General features: G+C 44.7%; 1 protein-coding gene across 1 annotated transcript; it reads left to right on the top strand.

Annotated features, from left to right (window-relative positions):
* Nucleotides 1-3849: 3849 nt before the first annotated feature.
* Nucleotides 3850-8582, top strand: foxj1b (forkhead box J1b). The gene is made up of 3 exons (XM_069691297.1): nucleotides 3850-4071; nucleotides 4248-4897; nucleotides 5621-8582. The coding sequence occupies exons 2-3, from the start codon at nucleotides 4310-4312 to the stop codon at nucleotides 6509-6511; spliced, it is 1479 nt and encodes a 492-aa protein (XP_069547398.1). The 5' UTR covers nucleotides 3850-4071; nucleotides 4248-4309; the 3' UTR covers nucleotides 6512-8582.
* The last annotated feature ends 14296 nt before the right edge of the window (nucleotides 8583-22878 follow it).

Here is a 22878-nt window from a genome sequence, read left to right on the forward strand (position 1 = left end):
CTAAAACAGCCGTTTTCGTGCCGGCTGTGTAAAATGAGCCCTGTGATGGAAACACGCACCGCGCAGCATTGTGGGCGAGTTTGTAAACTGTAAACATTCCTTCATCAGTAGTTTGGAAAGAGTTGAAACAGAGACTCCTGCTGGCGACAAGAAGGAACAACAACTGGGTCATTCACACGGGTTGAGGTCATTCACATGGATGGTAATAAAATCAGATTTTATTTTCATCACGCAGAAACTCGGAGCCCTTTCAGTACTTGTTCCTAATGTTGTCCGACCTTTGATGTGCTGATGCTGATTAATAATCTGAAAATTTGTGCCCATTTAGTGTAATTTATGGGCACGTACAATGAAAATTAAAGGCATGAGCATGAGCAAACTACAAGATCTTCGATTAAACGTCTGACGATGTTGTAGCCCAGGAGCTTCAGTCCTGCAGATTGTGGCTGCAGCTTCACATCGGTCATACCATCATTAGCCAGAGTTGCATATGAAGCGTCTAATCCACTCAGACACGTTTAGAAATAAAGCATTGAGACATAAAATGTAGACTTTTCCTTTGGGCGTATAATTGGATAATATGACCATTTTATTTGACTTTAATTAAGATGTCGAGACAGATCTGTTGCGTTTTAGATTCATAGGATAATTAAAAAGTGGGAACATTTAGGATATCTTACGCACAAGTTTAGTGAGTGACAACGTCTTGTGTTCACCAGTTGATCCTCGACTACATAAGTGCAGTTAGGATAGTTTTTCAGCTTATAGGGACTTCAGTTCAGGCGTTTTGTGGTGGTTTTCTGGATTAAAACCCATGTAAAGGTTAATGTTAACAATACCTACTGGCGTGACAGTCCTCCTCTGCACCTCTTTCAATTCATTCAGATGCACTGTGAGCTTACTGTATGTGTGCTGAAGGACAGTGGGAAGCCTGGCAACAATAAGAACAGCTGTCCAAACATTTGCCTGCCTTCACCAGCAAGCCCTTTGTCAAGAACCTAAATAAACCTAGAAACATTTTTTTTTTTTTTAAATCCAGCTTCCTTGACTGGACGCAACAGCTGGCCTGACGTATCCAGGTTCTTGAAATGCTGAAGCGCACATTTTGCCCCCTCATCCATCCTCGGTGCCCTACAGTGAAAGCTGAGCCTCGTCAGCCTCGGGGCTCCAAACCTTTAACGTCCGCAGATGTGTTTGACTGAAGTTGTTTGGGGAGTAAGAGAGATGGCTGGAACACATTCAGCTTACTTTTGCTCGCTATTTATGATTCACTATGTTTGATTTACACCAGATGACCGGGTAAATACCAATGTTCAGGTGTGACCTTGTGACTTTGGGCAAAGATAACGTTGCCAAAGTATGTAGGCACACGTCATACTAGAGTATATGTAAAGCAGGTAGAGCAGAGGTGGTGGGTCGGAGTATTTAGGGGAGTAGCTGAGGGACGCCAGGAGTTCTGTTGAGCCTTTCCGGAGTGGTCCTAACTCAACGAAACACTAGTGAAAAGAGAGGTGCCCTTTTGATGACCCCAGTGAGATGCTGCACACTTTCACCTTGTTACTGAGGCTTTGTACTAGTTAGGTTCTTACTTAGGTGTATGAGAAATGTGGTTGGTATACGATAGTATACCCCCGCCCCCACATTCCCCACCTAAAGAGGAAACCTGATTGCACCACAGACCTGTCAATCAAACACACGCGTCCCCCTAGAAAAGCTGATTTTTATCTAATTAATAACGGGATTATTTTCAGCTGGACCACCAGAAAAATAATAAGAAGGAGTGACTTTAGCGAACGACACCAAAATGTCAAATGGAAAAAATGCATTGATTTCTTATTTCATGAGAGAATTTGAATGGGAGTCTATGGAGCCGGAGCCTTTTTGGAGCCAACCTCCAGTGGCCCTCGGCGCACTTGAAGTAAGTTCGGCAATGGCCGCATGTTTCAGACCCGGAAGTTACGTCTGCTTTTACATGCAGTCTGGTTTCGACAAACAAAAAGGGAAAAGTTTTAGTTTTTTTTTAGTCACGGCTTTGGATCCATGTTGACATGAGAGGATGCAGGGTAGTCTTAAGTGGTTAGTTGCATTCAAACATCAGATGTATGATTGGTTTGATTTTACATTTGCACCCAAGGAATACAGAGTACGATGGACTTAACTTTTCCAAACCCTATCGTGCCACCAATCACAGTTCATAAGACTTTGTTTCAAACCTTTTCTGACGTGTATGTTCTCTGATGAGACTGTTACAGAGAGGACTGTACTTCTGTTGTAATGAAAGCGTGGTTCTGCTGTCTGCTGGAGCTGCAATGCAGCATTGATCCACGGAGTGGCAGTGGTCCATCGTGATTCGCAGTGGCTTTAATGAATAAATATCGACCTACGTAAACCTGTGTAGAATATGTCTCTAACGCTGCCTGATTAAGAGTTTAACTATCAATTATATCAAAAGTGCATGCGGCTCACTCTTTAATGGTTTGTCAAATATACCCATACACTTCATCATAATACTGATTGTGTTCCTGCACTTGACTCAACATGACCATAACCCTACTCATTAGTCACCTGAATATTGACTTTAGATTTTAGGGTGATCAGTCTGTAAAAATGTTGAGGACATTATTCATTTGACTGATGCATATTTTGGGCTTCATATTTACAGGTTCAGATCACTTTAATCTAAGACAGACAGTTGTGCAGTCTTGTGTTCCTGTGTTATGTATACTGCACATGACACGTCAGATGTTTGACAATTTGACTTCACCATAGTTAGGTACATTGACCAAATTCTATTTCACATACATTACGATCAATTATGCTTCCTTCTCTTTTGTTAATATCTGAATTATCTAATTACTTTTTGCCGTTTTTTGTTACTTTGCCACTTCATTAAAAATAAATAAAGATACAAAGTAGGCCTAATGCATCTCAATGACAGCAACGTGAGCCACTTGATTTATAAAAACGGCTGCATTGTTATAGCTTAATGTCTGGCTTAAATGCCTGCGCTGGTCCTCAAGTATATATTAATACGTATTTGGAGTTTATTTTGTAGAAGGTTTTAGAACAAGTATGTGGTTGCAAACTATTGAATTTGGCAAATATAAAATTAATAATGCAACATTAATTGTTTAATTGTGCAGAATCCTCCGACAGAGTAACAACAACCAATATAAATCACCCAGTTAGGGTTGTGTCTGAGACAGGATCAGTTAATGAGTGTTCGGAGATGTGTTATGATGTGCTCCATTATATAAAACAATGGGAGCCTAAAACTGCACGTGAGTCCTTACCGGCTGTGCACACAGTGGGATAAATCGACATTCAAATCGCCTGTTTGCGTTTGCAAAAAAAAAAAAAAAAAAAAGAGCAGTATCACAAAAGGAATGTTAAATACAGGCTTATGAGTTAAAGTGGGCTGCTTTCTTTGCAGGTGGAAACCACGAGCGGGACCTGTGGCGCGTCTTTTTCAACGCCAGCGGGGGTGCTGTGACGCGCGTGCCACAGAGGTCACATTTCAGCCCGTTTCCGGGACCGAGACAGAGATTGTGAAGACAAGGACGTGGGAGGCTGGCGGTTCTTATTGCAGCGTGTATGTGCGCCCAGTCTTGTCCTGGCGTTTAACATTCATATAAGTGCCCTGGTATAGAGAGAGAGAGAGAGAGAGAGAGAGAGAGAGCTCCAACCTGGACAAGCAGGAATATGGAGCCAGCCAATCAGAGATCGCCTGCAGGCGTTTTAAAGGGATGGTGGGCAGTCTCTCGGGCTTTATGAGCGACTTATTTTACAACCTCCACACATTCTCACGTCTTGACATCTTTCGGACACTCCAGCAGAGGCGTGCGTTCGGATTAATAACAGCCCGGTTCGCCCAGGTCGTCATGGATCTATCCTAAGTGCCGCCTCTCCTTCCTCCATATGAGCCGCTGCTGGATGCTCCTCGCCCCCCCTCCCTCCCCCGCCGCACTTGTTGCGCAGACACTGGATGCGCCGCTGAGTCCGAGAGGAGAGGCAGGGACGGACTGCAACAGGTGCACACAGAGCATCTCCTCCAGCAAGGCGACATCAGAGGTAGGGCAATTACGCATCATTTAGTAATATAGGGGATGTATATATTAATTGTATTGGATATTTTCATAAAAGATCTCCGATCCTTGGTGATATATTTGACATATGGATATGAGGGGTCATTTAGAATCATTTACTCAACTGTGCTTTTGTTTTTAAAAAAAAAATTCTTCCACCAGCACTGAACTTTAAATGTCAGTTTAAAGACCCTTTGACCTTCTTCAGTCTTCACAAAGCCAGGATGCCGGTCTTAACGAGCCCCGACATTGCCAACAAGTTTAAAGAGAAGTGGCTGGCGGTTTACCCCGAAGACCAGGTCACTGGGTCCGACTCGGCCCCCCTTGACGACAGCCTAACCAGTCTCCACTGGCTCCAGAATTTCTCCATCCTTAGCGCGGACCCAGAGCGACCCAACGGCGCCGGACCCGGGTGTCCGTCCTCGCAGCAGCACCTCTTCCTAAAACGCCTCGGCTTCCCCCGAGCCGGCACCGAGTCTCCGTCCAGCCCTCCGGCCGGGGACACCGCTGCCACCGGGATGCCTCTGTACCTCGGGAGCCCCGTCACCTCCGGGAGCGACTCCACCGCGGCCCCGCGGTTTACCAACTGCGCTTATCCTACATCCGGCTTCCCGCAGATCCCGATGCAGGCGAGCCCGCCGGTGGAGGTCGACTACAAAACCAACCCTAAAGTCAAACCGCCTTATTCCTACGCCTCTCTCATCTGCATGGCCATGCAGGCCAGCAAACAGCCCAAAGTGACTCTGTCCACCATCTACAACTGGATAACGGAGAATTTCTGCTACTACAGACACGCGGAGCCCAGCTGGCAGGTAACCGAGACCGGATAACTCTCCTTCTATTATTTATGAGTGTGATAAATGGTGAGGTGAGGGAGGAGAGGAGAGGTGAGCAATTGACTCCAGTGTCACCATCAGGCAGCACATCTTTAGGCCACAGGACATGAGACGGCCTTTCCTTTATCAGGGTGGGAAAACAGAACTGACAGGTGTAGTATTGGACCATCTGAAAATCACCAACACCCCCACCCCCCCTCCTCCTGCAGGATTAGTGTCTCATTTCTGCCTTTGATGATTTCCCTGACAAGTGTTTTTAATCCAAGTGTATCTGAAATTTCCATCCTCCTGGAGAGTGCTCATACAGGGTTTTTTGTCTGAGGGGAATGGTGATGGGGTGGAGAAAGCACTCAAATGTGTGTGTGCGTGTGTGTGTGTGTGTGTGTGTGTGTGTGTGTGTGTGTGTGTGTGTGTGTGTGTGTGTGTGTGTGTGTGTGTGTGTGTTAATGAGGGCTCCTGAGAGAGATGGCAGCTAAGCACAGCTGATCATGTTTGAAAGGCACAGAGCTGCCTGTTACAAGAAAGCCTCATTAGGTACATTTGCTTTCCCATACAAACAACAACAATACCCCCAACACACAGCCTCCTGTCACCCTTATAAAAGTGCCACTTTAATTTTTTACACGACTAAACTTAAATTTGCTCAAGGCCAATGGGTTCGTGTTTAAATCTTCTTCGTTGTTTTTGGCTTTGTCACAGAACTCGATTCGTCACAACCTGTCCCTCAACAAGTGTTTCAAGAAGGTCCCCAGACAGAAAGACGAGCCAGGGAAGGGAGGCTTCTGGCAAATTGATCCTCAGTACGCTGACATGTTTGTCAATGGCATCTTCAAACGCAGGAGGATGTCTGCCAACCACTACAGCAGCAACAGCAGCGGCGGCGGCGGCAGCGGCGGCGCACACAGACAGAGCAAACTAGTCCAGGGTTATCACAGCACCCAAAATGGCTGCCCTTACCAGGCGGTGGGCGGCAAAAGGAAGCACCTGCCCCTGAAAAACAACAAGGCGATGAGGGCCACGGAGTCGCCTCTGTTGGCCACAGAGGCCAACAAAACAGACATCCTGAGGGGGGACTTTGACCTGGCGTCCGTGTTTGATGACGTACTTGGCGGGAACTGTAGCACCTTTGAGGACTTGGACATCAACATGGCGCTCAGCTCCCTGGGCTGCGAGATGGAGGTTTCCATGCAGGGGAGGCAGCACCTGGCGGGGCTGGGGAGGTGGTGCGGAGGCGGGGACGTTCTGGGTCAGAGCCAGCACATGAACCACCATCAGTCCTACGGCTACATGGACCTGAGCACGGCGTCCATGGAGTGCAGCATGGGAGAGCTCCACGTGCCTCAGCAGCACCCGCAGCAGCAGCAGCAGCTGGACCCCGATCAGCTGCTCCAGGGACACCACCAGCTGCAGCATTTCGACGAGGCCTCCGCGCTGTTCCCGGAGCAGCCGGATGAGGCGGTGCTGCAGCCGTGGGAAGAGATTAAAGAGGAGGCGCAGGCCATTCCTCTGACTCTGGATCAGGGCTTCGGCCTGTGTGAGGGCTTCTTCACGGAGATGCACTCGTGGGAGCGAGTGGAGAGCTATCTGTGACCTTTGACCCCAAACCACACCGACATCTCAAGACTGCTGCTCCAACTCTGTATTCTCTGAAAGGATAACAGTGCTGACAGTTACTTCTGCATTCTCCTCCAATCATTCCGCAATGCACATTGCATTTGTCATAAAAAAAAATTTGTAACTTTTTTGTTGTTGTTGTTGCTAAAATGCAAACGCAATCATGCCTCACTCCCTCGCAAACCCAGCTAACGAAGATGTCCTTAAAAACTGACTATAAGATCTGTTAGGGAACATGATTAGGGATTATTTTCTGGCGTAGACTTCCATTGTTTCCTGTGGGCGTCAGGTGGTTTACAGGAAGCAGTGTGTAACATGAAGCTGCGCTGATATTAAAACATTTAAATCAGTGAAATGACAATAGAACAGAGACTTTTTATTATACCAAATTAGTTTCATATGAACTCTTTGCAAACTCAAATAACTTCTTCAGGTGGAAGAAAAAAATGCTGAACCTTCAAGTTGGATTTTCAGGTGTTCCGATATGAGGACGTTGGTTGTAGAGGATGAGCGCTGGACTGCAGCTACTCGTCGTGCCGGGGTTGGTGATTAACTGATCACCGTGACGGAAGGAAAGTGAAGAAAAGCCAGCCACCCTCCAATCAAAGCACTCTCCACAAACAAGCCGTCACCACAGGACTGAGAGGACTTTCTATTGTGCTACATTAGCATGAACTTCTTCTTCTTTTTTTTTTTTACTAACATGCAGCGAAATCAGCCATTCATCTCGATTGTCTGTGTTGTATGATGATGAAAAGTTATCAGAGCAAAATGGAGATGAAACAACTTATACAATCATAGTAAGAGATTACAAATCATTCACTTGACATCGTTATATAGTCAATTTAATATATATTCACTAAAGTATATAGCACCAAGCTAGGCAAGACCATTTGCCATTTGTCTACGGTTATGTATTGCAAAGCAAAAAGGGGAGCAGACGGAGGAAGACAGAAAGTCATGAAATGGAACATTATGCACTTTGATAGGCAGCAAGTTTAGGAAAACAAAACAGCTTTTGTTCAGGATGTTTAGTTTAATTTTTTATGGCATTAAAATAATGTTTTCAAAAAGTTTACTGACCATAATGAAAATGATGCATATATACATGGTCCACGCCGGCCTCTTTTAGAACAACAAACTCAACACCGCAATAAATCTGACTGGAAAGAGCTTGCTTCAAATTACAGGTTTTGTTTTTCACAGATATACACAATATCGCGCCAAATTGTTTGAGAAGTAATATGCAGTTCATTGGTGTTTAATGTGTTTATTAACCCTTTCGACCGTGGAAGTCCCTGCAGCAGGACCAGGACGGATCTGTTACTAAAATACAACCATTTGTAGACGGTTGGCACATTCAGTGAAAAGGTCGACTACTACTTCTATGACTAAAACGGATGTAACATTAGTTGTGCTTCATTTCTGTTGCATCAAATTTGGTAGTTCCAGTTGAGAATTTTTAGAGGTTCAATAACATCAGTGTCACTGACTCATTGTTATCAGGCTGTTATTTACCGTCTAATTTACAGTTTTAATCAGGCAGATGTAAACAGTTCTCTGGTCTGGTGATGGAGACACAGATTCATTGCATTTTAAAGTTTTCCCAAGTGTCTCTTATCCATTGAGCCCAAGGTTGTTCATCCTGGCCTCACAGTTATGGAGCTCTGACTCACTGAATTTGGTAATAGTATTTCAGGTGAAGATTTCAGAAAATATCCTAGGGTTTATGGTTTAATAAGAAAAGGGGTGAGTCCTGTTTTCTATCGCAGGGTGATGGATTTTCTTTTGTCCTTATTGATTACTTCAGTGTATGTCTTTATTTTTTTTAATTTGTTCTGTTTGCTTTCACAAATATGATTGGAAATTGTGAGGGGAGGTTACATGAATTCAATTCTTATAAGGCCAGACTCTCTTATTGTATCATATTGATTAATGTTGGTTGACACGAACTGTTTAATCTCCACGTTTTCATTTGTACGTTTTTTAAAAAGCTGTTTGAAAATGCAATCATGCCTTGATGCAATAAATGGTGTCAATTAAAGAAAACGCTGTCACAAACAGATGCATCCTTCATTTAAAATATCCCAAATTAAAAAAAACTAACACGGGTGAAGTGCAGCATAGAGCTGTAGTCAGATTATTGTTTGAGTTAGACTTCAGTCTGTCCAATAAAGAGATAAAAGGTCTATCATTATCATTAATCAGCCCAGGCAGGCCTGGACTTGCCTGGTATTTGAGACACACAGGGGGGTATTGCATAAACATGTAGAGTATAACTCAGTACATGATAATTGCAAATTCCACCCTTTCAACAATTGAAATTATGTCAGACATGTAGCCAATGTGTTCAGTGATCACTTTTGAGACAATACTAAAGACACTTCACTCATTTTGATGAGTATCTGATGTCACAGTGGTTTTTGGTCTGAGTGAGGAGGAAAAGGATGAAAATGATATAAGACTGAAAAATTTGACATAAAAAAAAATGATAGCAGCTTGGTGAGGCAGCAGTACTTTGAGTGTTACATCAAACTAATGCGACAGGTCTGGAACATAACGTTTACCACATTCATCACCCATTAGCATGTTGGCATACTGACAATTATGAATTAGCAAAAACATTTCCACACAACAAAAATTAAAAGCAAACAAACAATATTTGCGATATGCAACAATCGGTTTGTGATAATACGGATATAATAAGACTGAGAATCTGCATTCATGCTAAAGATTAGCAGCTTTGAAAGGTTGTAATTTTTGTTCGAGTTAAACATCAGCATGCTAACATACTCACATGTCAGCAGGTATGTTTACAATGTTAGTGTGCATGGTTATTAGCACGAAGACACAAAGTACAAGTGAAGCTGATGTAATTTGTTTAGCAAGTTTTTGACCAAAAAACAAAGACACCTAATTGACCAACGGATGGTGGTGCTAAAAAGTCAGAGTATTCGTTTTCTGTCCGTCCGTCCGAAAATAATCCCGTCGATAATTAGAAAATAGGCCTCAAAAACACATGTTTTTGCAGGCGTGTATTTGTGATTGACAGACCTGTGGTGCAGTCAGGTTTCCACTATCTGTGGGCCGAATCTAGTATCATCGGGTTTCCAATTAGATCAGTCAGATCCACCGCTCGCTCCCGCCAAACATTGTCCAAATGTGGTCACTTCCAGCTCCTAATCACTCCAAACCAGCAAGATGGCGACGGCCAACATCCGAACTCTGGGCTTCCTAACAGCTGGTCACAAAGTAATGGGTCACGTCACCGTTGGTTGCCGCTCGGTCTGCACAGAGCTGCTCTTCGACTGGCTAAATGACAACATTGAGCTGTTTTGACGCGAGATGAAATTAAAAGTTTTGATTGTTCACTTCAGGGTTTAATTGTTTAAGTTAGTTTAATGAGAGGACAAACAACTCGCGAATTAACACTTTTGTCAACTCCAAATTATTGTCATGGAAATGAAATACAGTACATTCAATAAACATACTGAAGAAAGACTTATCTCAAATACATTCACCTTTCAAAAAAAAGGTGAATGTAAGAAAATAGCTGTAAGAAAATGTCCAAAGAACCTGCCACCACATCATCACAACCTTTTCCAGGATTTTACTTGCATGCCTCGTATGAAAATGTGCTTTTCCACCCCAAATCTCTTTTTAATTGAAATTGCTGGAGGAAAAGTGGAGAAATGCGGCTTATCCCCGTCTCTCTGGCTCACGGCTCCCAGCGGCGACAGGTCATGTGTGGAGATTTCCAGGAATGGGTGGAATAACTCAGATTCCTTAAAACAGCAGGGACTACAGGCAGATTTGAGGCTGAGGCGTGTGACCACTGACCACCCTGCATCGAGAAAATCACTTCATCTGACCGAGAGGCTGCTCCGATGATAGCTAAGGGTCATTTCATATCGATTTAATTCAAAATGTAGGCCAGGAGATCAGTGAGTTGGAAGAGGAACATCAGTGTCACTCTCACTGTCAAGAGTCCCTCAAACCGATGTGTGTGTGTGTGCGTGTGTGTGTGTGTGTGCGTGTGTGTGTGTGTGCGTGTGTGTGTGTGTGTGTGTGTGCGTGTGCGTGTGTGTGTGCGTGTGTGTGTGTGTGTGCGTGCGTGAGAACTTTCACATTTGTCTCTGTTTGTCTGCGACCCCAACGCACATGTACTTGTGCACGGTTACATTATATGCCCATAAATGTTTGTGCTGGTCCACAGGTTTCTTTGTCTGCGCTCATGCTGATGTGCGTGCTGCCCCCTGAGAGTGTGTGTACACGGTTGCGATTGGAGCCCCGTGGCGGCCCAGATAACACTATCTCTGTGGAGCCAGAGCCCCGCGGTTCTATTCACCATGGTTGGACGAGAGGCTGGGACTGCCCAGCATGCGGACCTGCTGAAAAAAGGAGGAACAGGCCGGGCTGTCACTGTAGGCTAACCTGGCCTATAATGCTTTATAACCTCTTCTCTGGTGCCCCTCCGGGAGGCCCTGCGCCACGTCCGAGTGCGTCTGTGTGCGTGTCTGCGGTTTACACAGAGGAGGGCGAGGCCAGGAACAGAGACACAAGACAAGGGTGAAGTCGGTGTTTTATTGCCATCGTGGCACCCTCTGGACTGCTTGTGATTAGAGTCGGGCATAAACAGGGTCAACCAGCTTTGCTAAAGAAGCGCCCCTCCCAGCTTGACATTGACAGTGGGTTCATCTCCCGATTTATTGGGTAAAGCCTCAGAGCTAATCTTCATGCGGACCAGCAGATAGAAGACACATGATGGGGGTCCCCTCACTAATTAGATCCATCATTGTGGCACAAAGCAAAGGATGGCAGCGGGAAAACGCCCCAAGCCTGTTTTTATAGCCCCTGAGGAACTCCTGAGCGTGAGTGATTACATGAACAGATAAGAGTAAGATCACACGGATGAATTAAATTTCCTCATTGATGCATGGAAGCAAGGACTCTCGCCCATATATCAGGAAAGGACCTTCACTTGAAGTCTCCTTCACCTTTCTGAACTGCTGGGAAAATTGTCGTCCATCTCTGGTTTCCGAGCCCTCATCACATATTGATAAGGGAAAAAAGACAGTGGTCTGACCATCCATTAATGCTCCTCTCCAGACTGGTGACACGAGAGGAGGGGCTTAGGCAGGAAATACATCTAACCAGTCTTTTCCGAGAGGCTGTTGTTTATGCATGAAATGCTAATGAAGCTTCCATTTAGATTGCCTGTTCCATTTTGAAAGGAACTGCGGCTGGTGAGTTAGAATAAAAGGTCTGAGGTGTAGTAAGACGAGGGGGTTTTCTTCCATTGACAGAGATTATGGAGGTTTCATCCACTTGCATAATTGATCAGTGTCCGCATGGTCATGCTTACATACAATAGAACAGGATCATTACTTAAAGAACTGAATGTTTTTTAAGCATTTTCCTTCAACAATATTGATTCATTGGTGGAGGTTTTTGTCCAGAGGCGCCCTTTATGTAAAGACTGCGTCTGCAATTTCCATGAACCCTCGCAGAAACCCTCTAGATTTTGTTTCAGTTTTGATGTGCTAATTTCATTCATCGGGGGCATGCAGAGCAGACAATACAGGTGTGCAAATGAGTGCAAGCGGGACCGCAACACACAGATGGCAATTATAAAAACATATAAAGATTTTCGAAGGCAACATAGGCTCTATTCAACCTCGTTGGGCTGCGGCAGGGCTTATAGGTCACATTAATCGTGTCTTCCTGCCTTGTTTGTCTCCTTTGTGTCCCCTCCAGAGATATTAATGGAACTTGGGGCTAGACATTCGGTGCAGGGTGCAGCAACATCATGAACCATTTCCATTACATCTGCTGTGCTTCTATAAGTGCTCAGAGTGCCTTTCCCTTGACGGCACTGACCTTTCCATTTTTCTTCTAATCCACAGAGAAGACTTTCCTTGCCAGCCTCTCGGTGACAATGTTTCTGTTACCCAGGATGAGCGGGGATGAGCGGGGTTAAGCTTGTGGAATACACAGACAGTACAGTGTTCTCACAGCAAAGTACGCAACATCTTCAGTGGGTTTACTCAGTCAGTCAGTCAGTCACAGAAAGACAGCCACTCTTGCTGCTCCTGTTGGTGTTTCTAACTGAATTTCCATTGGAACGATTAACCTGTGCTATTTGTTTGTATACTCCTTTATTATATGCTATCATGTTGTGTATATTGCAACATTATATAGTCATTTATTATGATTGAATTGTTTCAATTTAAATTGTATTTCATGTCAACATAATATATATAATGGCATGTTAGTATATGTAGATATACTGAATCACACACACTTCATACTGCTGTGCATGTGTCTCAGGAAATACTATTGTACTCTGTTATAGTTTTATGCCGTGCTGTATTGTTTCAGGTTAAGTAAATTCTAATAAATAATTATATATTCTTACTGTTTCAAAGTCTAGTGTACTAGATCTAGGTGGACGAGGGTGGATCAATTAGTTCAGAGAATGCGCCTGTTGCGCGCGACCCATGCACAGCGCAGTGACGTGCATGGAGCAGGAGGAAGGTATAACCCTAATGAGTAAGTGTTGATCAAAATCAGCACTTGACTTATTCATATTTTTTGTCACATCCATATTGTATCTGGATTGATTTTTTTAAAGTCTGGACATAAAAAAAAGCCCTCCAAAACAATGAAATGGGATTTTTTTTTTTTTTTTTTTTTTTTTTTTTTTACATCAGGTCCAAAACACATTTGGAGGTGGCTCCAAATCCTGACAAATTTCTACAGATGTGTCGTAGTTGTTACACTCAGGCGGTTTCTTGCGTCACTCGACACACAATGACAACGTAGTTTTCAGAGAGACAGAGTTAGCAGAATCTATGCTACCCTTGTCAGCGAGATTTTGGTGTGAGGGATGACGACGAGAACAATAGTCCGTGGACTGCCAAAATAAATTATCTTTTCACACTTTGCCTCGGCGTCTCACCAGCGTAGCTACATGTATGTTGTTACCACAGCAAACCATGCAGATAGGTTGGTGATCTGACCAAATCTGATCCACTTACTTTCAAATAACAGTGAAAACAGTCTGTCCGAAAAGATCTGATTTGAGAAACAAGTCCGATTTCCCTGCAGTCTGAACAAAGCCCAGTAGTCTGCATGCTAAGTAACATTTGCCCGGAGAAGGTTTCAAACCAAAGAATGCGCTCTCTTTTACCATTCTAGATATAAAATGGTAAGATACTCTCAATGAATAATGAAGCAAACTTTGTGTATCAGTTTATACGTCTTTTGGCTTGCGTGTGTGCGTCTTGGCACTCAGCACTTGGTCAGTGAAAGACATTCTTGTCCCGTGCCTTCGGTCTCTGTGGTCGCAGGGAGCGGCCGATTGTCCCACAAGGAGACAAGAGGAGGGCACACAGCTGCCACACACACACACACACACACACACACACACACACACACACACACACACACACACACACACACACACACACACACACACACACACACACACACACACACACACACACACACAAATAGCGAACACAGACTTAAGCCGGTCACAGATTACTCAGGCACACAGATGCAACTGCATGAACTCTCATACGGTCAAACACTCATGCCCACTCGCAGAGGGCTAGCCAGAGGGCAGCGTGTCAGGAGGGTGAGCGTGGACGAGGAGCGGAGAAACCGAGCCAGGACGGCGCTGGAGCAGCGCCACTCGCACAGCATCAGTGCGGGTGCCAAGGAGCAGAGCAGAAAACAAGTCTGGACCAACCTCAGCAATCTGGCCTGCTGCTCTGCTCGATTCTCAGCCATAAAAATTCCTGGTCAGATCAATGAGCTCCAGATTTCGTGGTCACAGAGAATACGGTGCGCACTGTTGTGTCAAGATGGACTAATTCTTTCTCCAGAGACGTGTTCGTCATCGTCTAACATTACCCTGCATCCCCATCAGGTGAAGTCTAGGGGTATAGATTCGTTTTTTGTGTTTTAACTATAGACTGCGTATCAAAGTGGATGTAGCTTCCAGGTCTGAAAATTCAGCCCCAATGGGAAAATGCCTTAAACTGCAATACCACCGAGGGCCGCTAGGTTTTGCTCCAAGATGCCTACTGCTCTATAGATGCTGTTTGACTGACAGGCTTGTGGTGCGGTCAGGTTTCCGCTACAGGTGCGCGGGGCATAGTGTCCTTGGGTTTCCAATCAGATCGAGTCACATCCACGGCTCGCTCCTCCCCAGCTCGTCCAAATAAGGTCACTTCCAAACCGCTCCGAATTAGCAAAATGGCGACGGCCAAAATCCGAACTTCTCCCACGAGGCCACTTATGTAGTAACGGAGGTCAAAGAGATGCACAGAAAAGCAAAGATATACAGATGAGACAGACAAAAGAGGCTGCATATGTATTTGCACTTAACTGCTTTATTTCTCTAGCTGGTGTAAGTATACCCGTGTGTGTGTGTCATAACTGAGTATGTGCATCCATCCAAGCTTGTGTGTGTGTGTGTGTGTGTGTGTGTGTGTGTGTGTGTGTGTGTGTGTGTGTGTGTGTGTGTGTGTGTGTGTGTGTTCTTCCTCCCCCACCTACTATCCAGGATCTCTCAAAGCCACTAGACTGCCTTCACCACCCTCTCCTCCACGCACACACACCGTTCTCCCTTTCTTCACCCGATGTCTGTGTGCTGCTGAGGGCTCTTATTTGATTAGCTGCGATTTGCTTTGTGAAGCAGTGGAGCATTTGGCTCACCGGGGGAGCTGTACACAGCACACAGAAAAACACACACACACACACACACACACACACACACACACACACACACACACACACACACACACACACACACACACACACACACACACACACACACACACACACACACACAGGATACATGCATCTAAGAGCACCTCGAGTCCACATTACCCCGACCCCCGTCTCCTTCCTCTATCTGTGCACTGAAGCGATGAACACATTTTATAACAGAAATATGCAATTATGTATAGATAGATAGATAGTTACTTTATTAATCCCCAAGGGGAATTTTTTTTAAATATATGTATATGTAATTGTATCATGTAACTAGGGCTTCCATATTTTTGTGGCACCGACTGAATTGCTTTGATACCATGGACTGTATATAAAAGAGGACGTACTTTCCAGATCTGAAAAATTAGGCCACTTTGAAAGTGCTTAAAACTGCAATACCACTGATGGCCACGAGGGGCTGGCTCCAAAAAGCCTCCGCCTCCATAGACTCGCATTCTTGAAGAAAAAATGTCTTAGTTTTGACTTCTGACGTTAGGAGGCCTTATTTCACTCTTTTCAAACCGAGTTTTGGCCACACACTTGATTGACGGTGCGTGCTCTGCGGTAACTGGAGGCTTCTCTCTGTGCAGCTGCCATCTACCGGAATTTTGGGAACATTGGTAAGTTGTAGCATCTCGCAACAGCTTTCATGCAAGACGTTTAGGGAACGTGGAAAAAAATGTTAGTGTCTCGTGAATATTTGAATGGGAGGAGTTTATAGGACATCTGTTAATTGTAGATGCAGAAAATAACCTGGCTTATGCCGGGCTCAGACTACACAAGTTCAACCAGATTTTGATATGATTTAGTCAAAATCGGTCAGTTTCCAGTGTCGGACAATCGTAGCGACAAATGGGCGTATGGAACGCTGCACGACACCCCGACGTAATTGTTTTGTTCCTACCTGCCTAGTTTGATATGTTTCTTTACATCAACCAATAGTATGACAGAAGGCTCTCTGGCTTGCCTTTCTAAATATGGCGAAAGGAGCTTTAGCGTCACACTTGGAGCCTCTGTCGCCACGACTGACAACTTCTCGACCCTCCTCCCCAAGGACACAGGATTGGTCTGGGTCATACTTATAGAGTTGCCAGTCTCCCGACAAAGACACGGCAGGAATTTATGGCACTTTAATTGCCTAATCTGACAGTTACCACCGTGACAGACAAACATATTGCGCAGTCTGAATCCAGTATTACACTCTCCCCCTCTAAACCGCATGAAAAAGAATGATTTATATTGTAATGTATAATGTAACGTTCTTTTTCTCAAAATAGTTTTTTTTGTAAAATTGGTATTGAAAAAAATCATTCAGAAAGAACAGAAGGTAATGGTAATGGTATTGCAAAATCAGAATATTAACAATAAAAGCTACATGTTCAACATCAAACATGTGAATAGACATGTTAAAGTCACAGCCATCCCTGTAAACGTTTTCCTTATCGGCGAGTCACCAGCGTCTGTTTACCGACTACGACTTCATCCCGGTCTGCTCAAGAAATGACCTCCGATTACATAACGACGACAGCAGAGCGACACCCAATCTACCGGGCCTTAGTCGTCCCAGTCGTGCGAACCATCAAGCCTTCAATAATGGATGTGGGGTCAATGTGTTGGTGAGGGTGCGTGTCTTTGAAAGGTGTGTGAAAAAGACACAACACAAACACGGGCTGTCATTGCGTCGATGTCAGGCGGCAGTGAAAAAGTTTTGACCCGTACTATTTTGTTGCAGGTATCAATGTTTCTTGAACGATTCTGCAGTTTTGCACCCAGTGAGTGTTTAATCAGGCCGGTCTCGTGTTGAACTCTGTTCCTCCACCCATCTGAAAACAAGGAAGTGGATGTTTGTTCTGAGCAAAGTTTGCCCCGGAGGAGTTGTGCTCGCACAACTGAAGTCATGAGCAGAGACACGAAGCCAACTTTCAACTTTATTAGCAATTTATGTCTCAATTTTGTTGAGGTGATTTTGAAAATGATGTCACAGCGGTTTCATGCGGCGTCGCTATAGTAATGCTGCAGCCTCGAGGGGGTTACTATCTGCCGTGGAAAACAAAATCCAGAAAGGGACCCAATACCAAAAGCGAGTCGAGTGGAGTAGAGGAGAGCCGGTACCATCGGTAGAGATGTGTCCCGAACGCCTTTTCCTGATCCCCTTCCTCTGTTGCTGATAAACCCTCTTCTTTCTTTGAGCTGGGTTTTCTATTGTCTGTTCTGCAATGACTGACGTAAGACCATAACGCAAAACAATAAAAACATTTGAGAAAAAAAACTTCAATTGTAGTTTTCAGGGAAATGTGGAATTTCTTCCAGTAATTTCCATCTCTCACCCACGTATGCTGCAATGAAAAGCACATATTTCTCCTCACTCCGTTTTTCTCTCCCTCTGCTCTTGCTCTCCCTATCTCCCAAACCCCTCCCCCACCCACCTAAACCACAAGGGGTTAATTAAAACTGATTGGGTCCTCGGAGACCACACCTGCCCCTGACAGGTGAGGTATCAAGGCTCATGTGAGCTGTGTGTATTTGTGCATGTGTGTGACTCTGAGCGGATATGTGCTTAGCACATCAGTCTGTTAGCACACCATGTGCTCTGATACTTGTCCCACTAGAGCCCCGTGATGGCTCTCAGAGTGCGTGTCGGTTTAAACATATGCATTTATGTGTGGCCTTCGGTATTTAAATCTGCATTAGCATTTTCTTTTGATAGATACATGTGCATTTCATGTGTGTGTGTGTGTGTGTGGGGGGGGGGCGTCTTTTCAGAGCCACTTAAGGATCTCATGCTTGATGGCTGATTAGACTGCTCACTGGAACCAATCGCTGCTTTGCTTTAACTTCACACCGGTCCATCACATAGACAGTGGAGGAGGAGACGCACACGGGGCTTCAGCCTCGTATCATCGTCCCTGCCATCACTGAGATTACAGACACAGCTTAAAGTCTCATCAGCTCAAGTATCATTCCAGTTCACATGAATGCTGATAGAGCAGAGGCCCGCACGCATCCGAGTTAGCAGTCAAATGCATGAATGAAACACTGATAAAGGCTGTCATTTCATATATATATATATATATATGTGTGTGTGTGTGTGTGTGTGTGTGTGTGTGTGTGTGTGTGTGTGTGTGTGTGTGTGTGTGTGTGTGTGTGTATGTGTGTATATTTGCTGGCAAGTGAGGTGTTTGTGTGTAGAGGCAAGAACTAGTGTTGTGTAACAGCAGCTGGCAAGGGAGAAGTGCATCACACACAAACACACACACACACACACACACACACACACACACACACACACACACACACACACACACACACACACACACACACACACACACACACACTGAGCTCCCGCTGCTAAGTTGGCAAGTAGAACAGTCAAATTAGCCACTGGAGAACCAAGCGATCCAACATCTCCGCTGGGAGAAGGTGAAGCGATGGAAGCCCGAGGAAGACATACAGTAGATAGACTTGAGGCGGAAGGAGAGGTGAAGAAAGCTCGGCGCGGACATGACAGAGAGGAGGAAGATGAGAGGCAGCACCGTGGGGTGAAGGCACGGCCGAGGGTTGTAAATGAGTCGGGCGAGATAATGGAGAGAGGGGAAGGCAAGTGGAGAAAGGTACGCAGGGAGAGAAATGAGGGCACGATATGAGCGAGGAAATGAAGGGGGCCGGGGTGGTTGTGGTGTAAGGAAGTCACAGGCGCACACGGTGAACGGAGAAACAGCAAAGACACCATTTTATGACATAATGATGTCAAGTTTATGTGAGGTTATGATACAAATAGGATGAACAAAATGGCACGGAATAGGTAACAGTTACAGCAGACTGGTTTGAGACCAAAACAAAACAAGGTGACAGTAAACAGGTTGTCCCCAATGGTGTGGCGTGCCCTTCATGGCCAATTAGTCGCCTAATGAAATGTAACCTTTGCGTGACCTGCGACTGTAACGCACCCTTGGGTCAATCCCTGCGCTTTTAAATATTCAGCAGTGAATTGCATTATTCAAATTCAATCCAAATTGGAAATGACTTTGAGTGACAAATGTGTGATTTGATTGATTGATCACAGGAAGTGGCGTGCTTTTTTAGAAAAAGGATGTTCCGCTCTCTCATTGGTGCCTCACTTTGGAGGGACACTAACCTGTGGGTCCTCCGATTTAAACTTTTTTTTTTTTTTTTTTTAAAGGCAATGCAGCTAAATTTACTGCCAGAAAATTGGTTAACAGACCTTTAAAGGTTTCTGACATGAGACCTCCCAGATAAAAACCTCCCAGTGTAATAGATTTTAACTTTGATTTTTTTTTTTTGTTTGACAGGTTTTTCCAAAATGTATTCAAATTTCAGCATCTACTGCACGCTGTTGACAACTCACCTATTTAAAAAATTCCTGTTAGAGAACAATTTGTGCAGGAAAGTGCACCTACTTAAGAGCAATAACACATCCATAAAAATTGAATGACTAAATGGTAATAGAAGAATTTCATTCTTAGTCTTGTTTTTTGACACCAAAGAAATAAGTGCACATGTTTTAACAGACATCCTTTCAGTCAGACAATTTACATAACCATCCTGTCTTTGTCTGAAGAGCTCTTGTTCTCCTTTAAGCCTTGACAATTTTCACTGTGATGAATGGGGTCAAATCATAAACCACACTGGACTAAAATCTTCAGTTTTCAATATATAGTTGTAGTTGATTCGTGTTAATACGGCGTTACTGCTGTGCCAGTCTCCTTTTTGTTCTTAACTTTACACTTTTAAAAAGGTACACGAGGGAAAGCAAAGCAAATATTTTCAGTCTCTTTGCTGTGATCTTTCCGATGAAGTGGATTTCAAAGCAACGTGCTGACATTCACGGGGCTGCAGTTGTTCATATGGAGAGAAAGAAGTTCTAGTTGTCCCAGGCAGCAATTATTAACATGACATACAAGTCATACAACCTCCACTTTAAACGCCATGAAAAAGAGAAAGATGTTTAATTTACAATTTGTATCAGAGCCTTTCATTTGTGCTCAGATGCTTTATACAAACCCAAGAATTTCTCAGTTACATTCACATGCTTCATTAATGCTCAGCACTGAGGCACTTGCTTGGTTGTAGGCTTTTTGAAAAGTGACAGAAAAGAAGTCCTTGGAGCCAGGGTATCAAAAAACGACAACAAAATAACCTCAGAAATGCTTTTCAACAGGAAAAAAATAGTTCAATATTAGTCGATTTGATTAAAATTCAGACACTGATAATGACATTAGACACATCAACCAAATAGACCCTGAGAGTAAAGAGAGGCACAGGAGGATGAGGAGGCAGGACAGACAGGCATATTCTCCGTAATGAGTCGGGTTGAGCCCGAGCCAGACCTGGACCAGACCCATGGCAGCTTGGTCCAGCTAATTATGCAAGGCTGCAGACAGCTCTGGCAGGCACGAGGGGGACGGCAACAGAAGAGAGGAGACGGCCCAATGAAAGAAGTGGAGAGAATTGAACGGAGAGAGGATAGAGACGGAGTAAGTGACACGTTTAAAGAAGGCAGATGAAAGACGAGGAAGGTAGCGGTGATGGGATGATGAGAGGGAGTGGGAGAGCGCCGCGGCGGAGGGGGCTGAGGTTTGTCCTTTGGCTGATGGTCAATTAGTGTTGGGGGAGCGTAAAAGGCCACGGCGATCTGTGTCTGCGGCGGGAGAGAGCTCTCAGCTTGTTTACTCTTCGACTCAGGGAGGCAGCTGCAGCGCCTCCAACACCGAGGCTGGAGAACATCATTAAATGTGAGATGTGAAAATACGAGATGAAATGTTTCTTCCACTTTATTGGGGAAAAGAAAGACTTTCGCCCCACCAGATATCTGCTGCCTAAAAAAACCTGATGTACCCTGGGAAATATCAGAGTTGTACATGAGTAATTAGAGCATTCTGGCAGAAAATGGCCTCAAATGATCTTAGTTTTGGCAGCTTGTTGAATGTTTTGGAGTGTTAAACATTATATAGGTAGGTACAGAGGATGAGGAGGGTTATAGAGACACTCTTGTATGGCTCTTTTAGATCTCTGATTCCCAAGTGATCGAGAAATGTCACCCGATTCCCCCCACTGCATGCTGAAAGCGTGTAAAATGTAAATGTTAAAACTTTGGGTTGGTGTCAGGCACTTGTTGATGTTCCAGCATTTTTTCTTTCAGACTTTAGAGTCCCGCAATGAAAGCGAAGAAGAAGAAGAGAAGCCCCATTTTACTATTTTACTCCTGCGGAGCCAGTTTACGCGTTCCTGGCCAATCTCTATTGAGGGCTGCCTGATGTGGGCAGACGTACGCTTCGCACCATCCTCCCTCCAGCATTCCTCTGTTTGTCTGCACCTCCATTAAAGAGATGTAGTCTGGCCATTCTGTGTTTGTGGGGCTGGCCGGCTGGCTGGCCGGCTGGCTGGCTGGCATGGGCTGGGCAAAGGAGGTGTGCGTGTGGGCAGAATGCTAACTCAGTCCGATTGTTCCGTAGTATCAAAGCATGTGAAAGTGTATGTGCGTCTGACACCAAAGTCAAAATCTCGGAGGAATTTTCCAATAGAAAAAAAACAGCATTAAAAACCGATGTGAACGTCTTTGCTTCTGCTGTAGCCTCTGCAGCAAAAATCTCACTGTGGTTTGTTTGGCAGCCTCTAGTCTACATTTAACGGGTGAAAGAAGCAAGTACAAATGAGGTAATGACAAATAAGCCCTCTCACACTTTTTCGGGAAGCGATGAAAGGATGAGGTCAGCAGGCTATACGAGAGAAACTGTCAGGAGCAAGCAAAAGAAAAACAGCCGACAAACATCTGATTTCAGATGGTAAGAGAGAGATCATCACAGGGGGCAGGGAGTGGTGGGGGGGGGGGGTCTTCACTCTGGCTTTAGGAAACTGTAAATATATGTACTAATCCTTTTCACTGAATCGAAACATCCCATACAAGGCAGAGATATTGACACAACTTGCCTTAAATGTTTATATCTTTGAACATTGTTAACAATTCAGGCAAAATCTGTGTGTGGTGTTGCCGACACTTCTAGAGATGCAGCAGACGTGGAAGAACTCACTTTCCGTTCAGCGGCACAATACACCTGTTTGACAAAAGGTAGCCCATTTCATTTTCTCGATATCCTGTCAGCAAACAAAGGGGAAACCTCTTTTGTCAAAGCTCCAGCTCCTCTGCGACACCCCTTCTGTGCTTCCCTGTGATTAGGTTCAGAGCACATCACATGGGGGTGAGGGGCGTGAAATCATTTGTGGTTGTAATTATGGCCTCCTCTCTCCAGAGTAATCATGAGCTATTAAAAACCACCCTCAGCTCGGCGCCCCCCCCCCCCCCACAATGCCAGTTAACATCTATGTTCCACTGGGAGGCTGCGGGGAAGAGGCCAACTACCTGCATACTGCAGTTGGTTACTGAGCTCTCTCTCTCTCTCTCTCTGTGTGTGTGTGTGTGTGTGTGTGTGTGTGTGTGTGTGTGTGTGTGTGTGTGTGTGTGTGTGTGTGTGTGTGTGTGTGTGTGTGTGTGTGTGTGTGTGCGTGTGGAGAGCTAGAAGAAAACAAACTATTGAACAAAA

This window comes from Brachyistius frenatus, unplaced genomic scaffold (assembly GCF_029030835.1).
Source record: "Brachyistius frenatus isolate BFR_SWC_R1_liver_20210118 unplaced genomic scaffold, ASM2903083v1 Contig_11, whole genome shotgun sequence".
Classification (NCBI taxonomy): domain Eukaryota; kingdom Metazoa; phylum Chordata; class Actinopteri; family Embiotocidae; genus Brachyistius; species Brachyistius frenatus.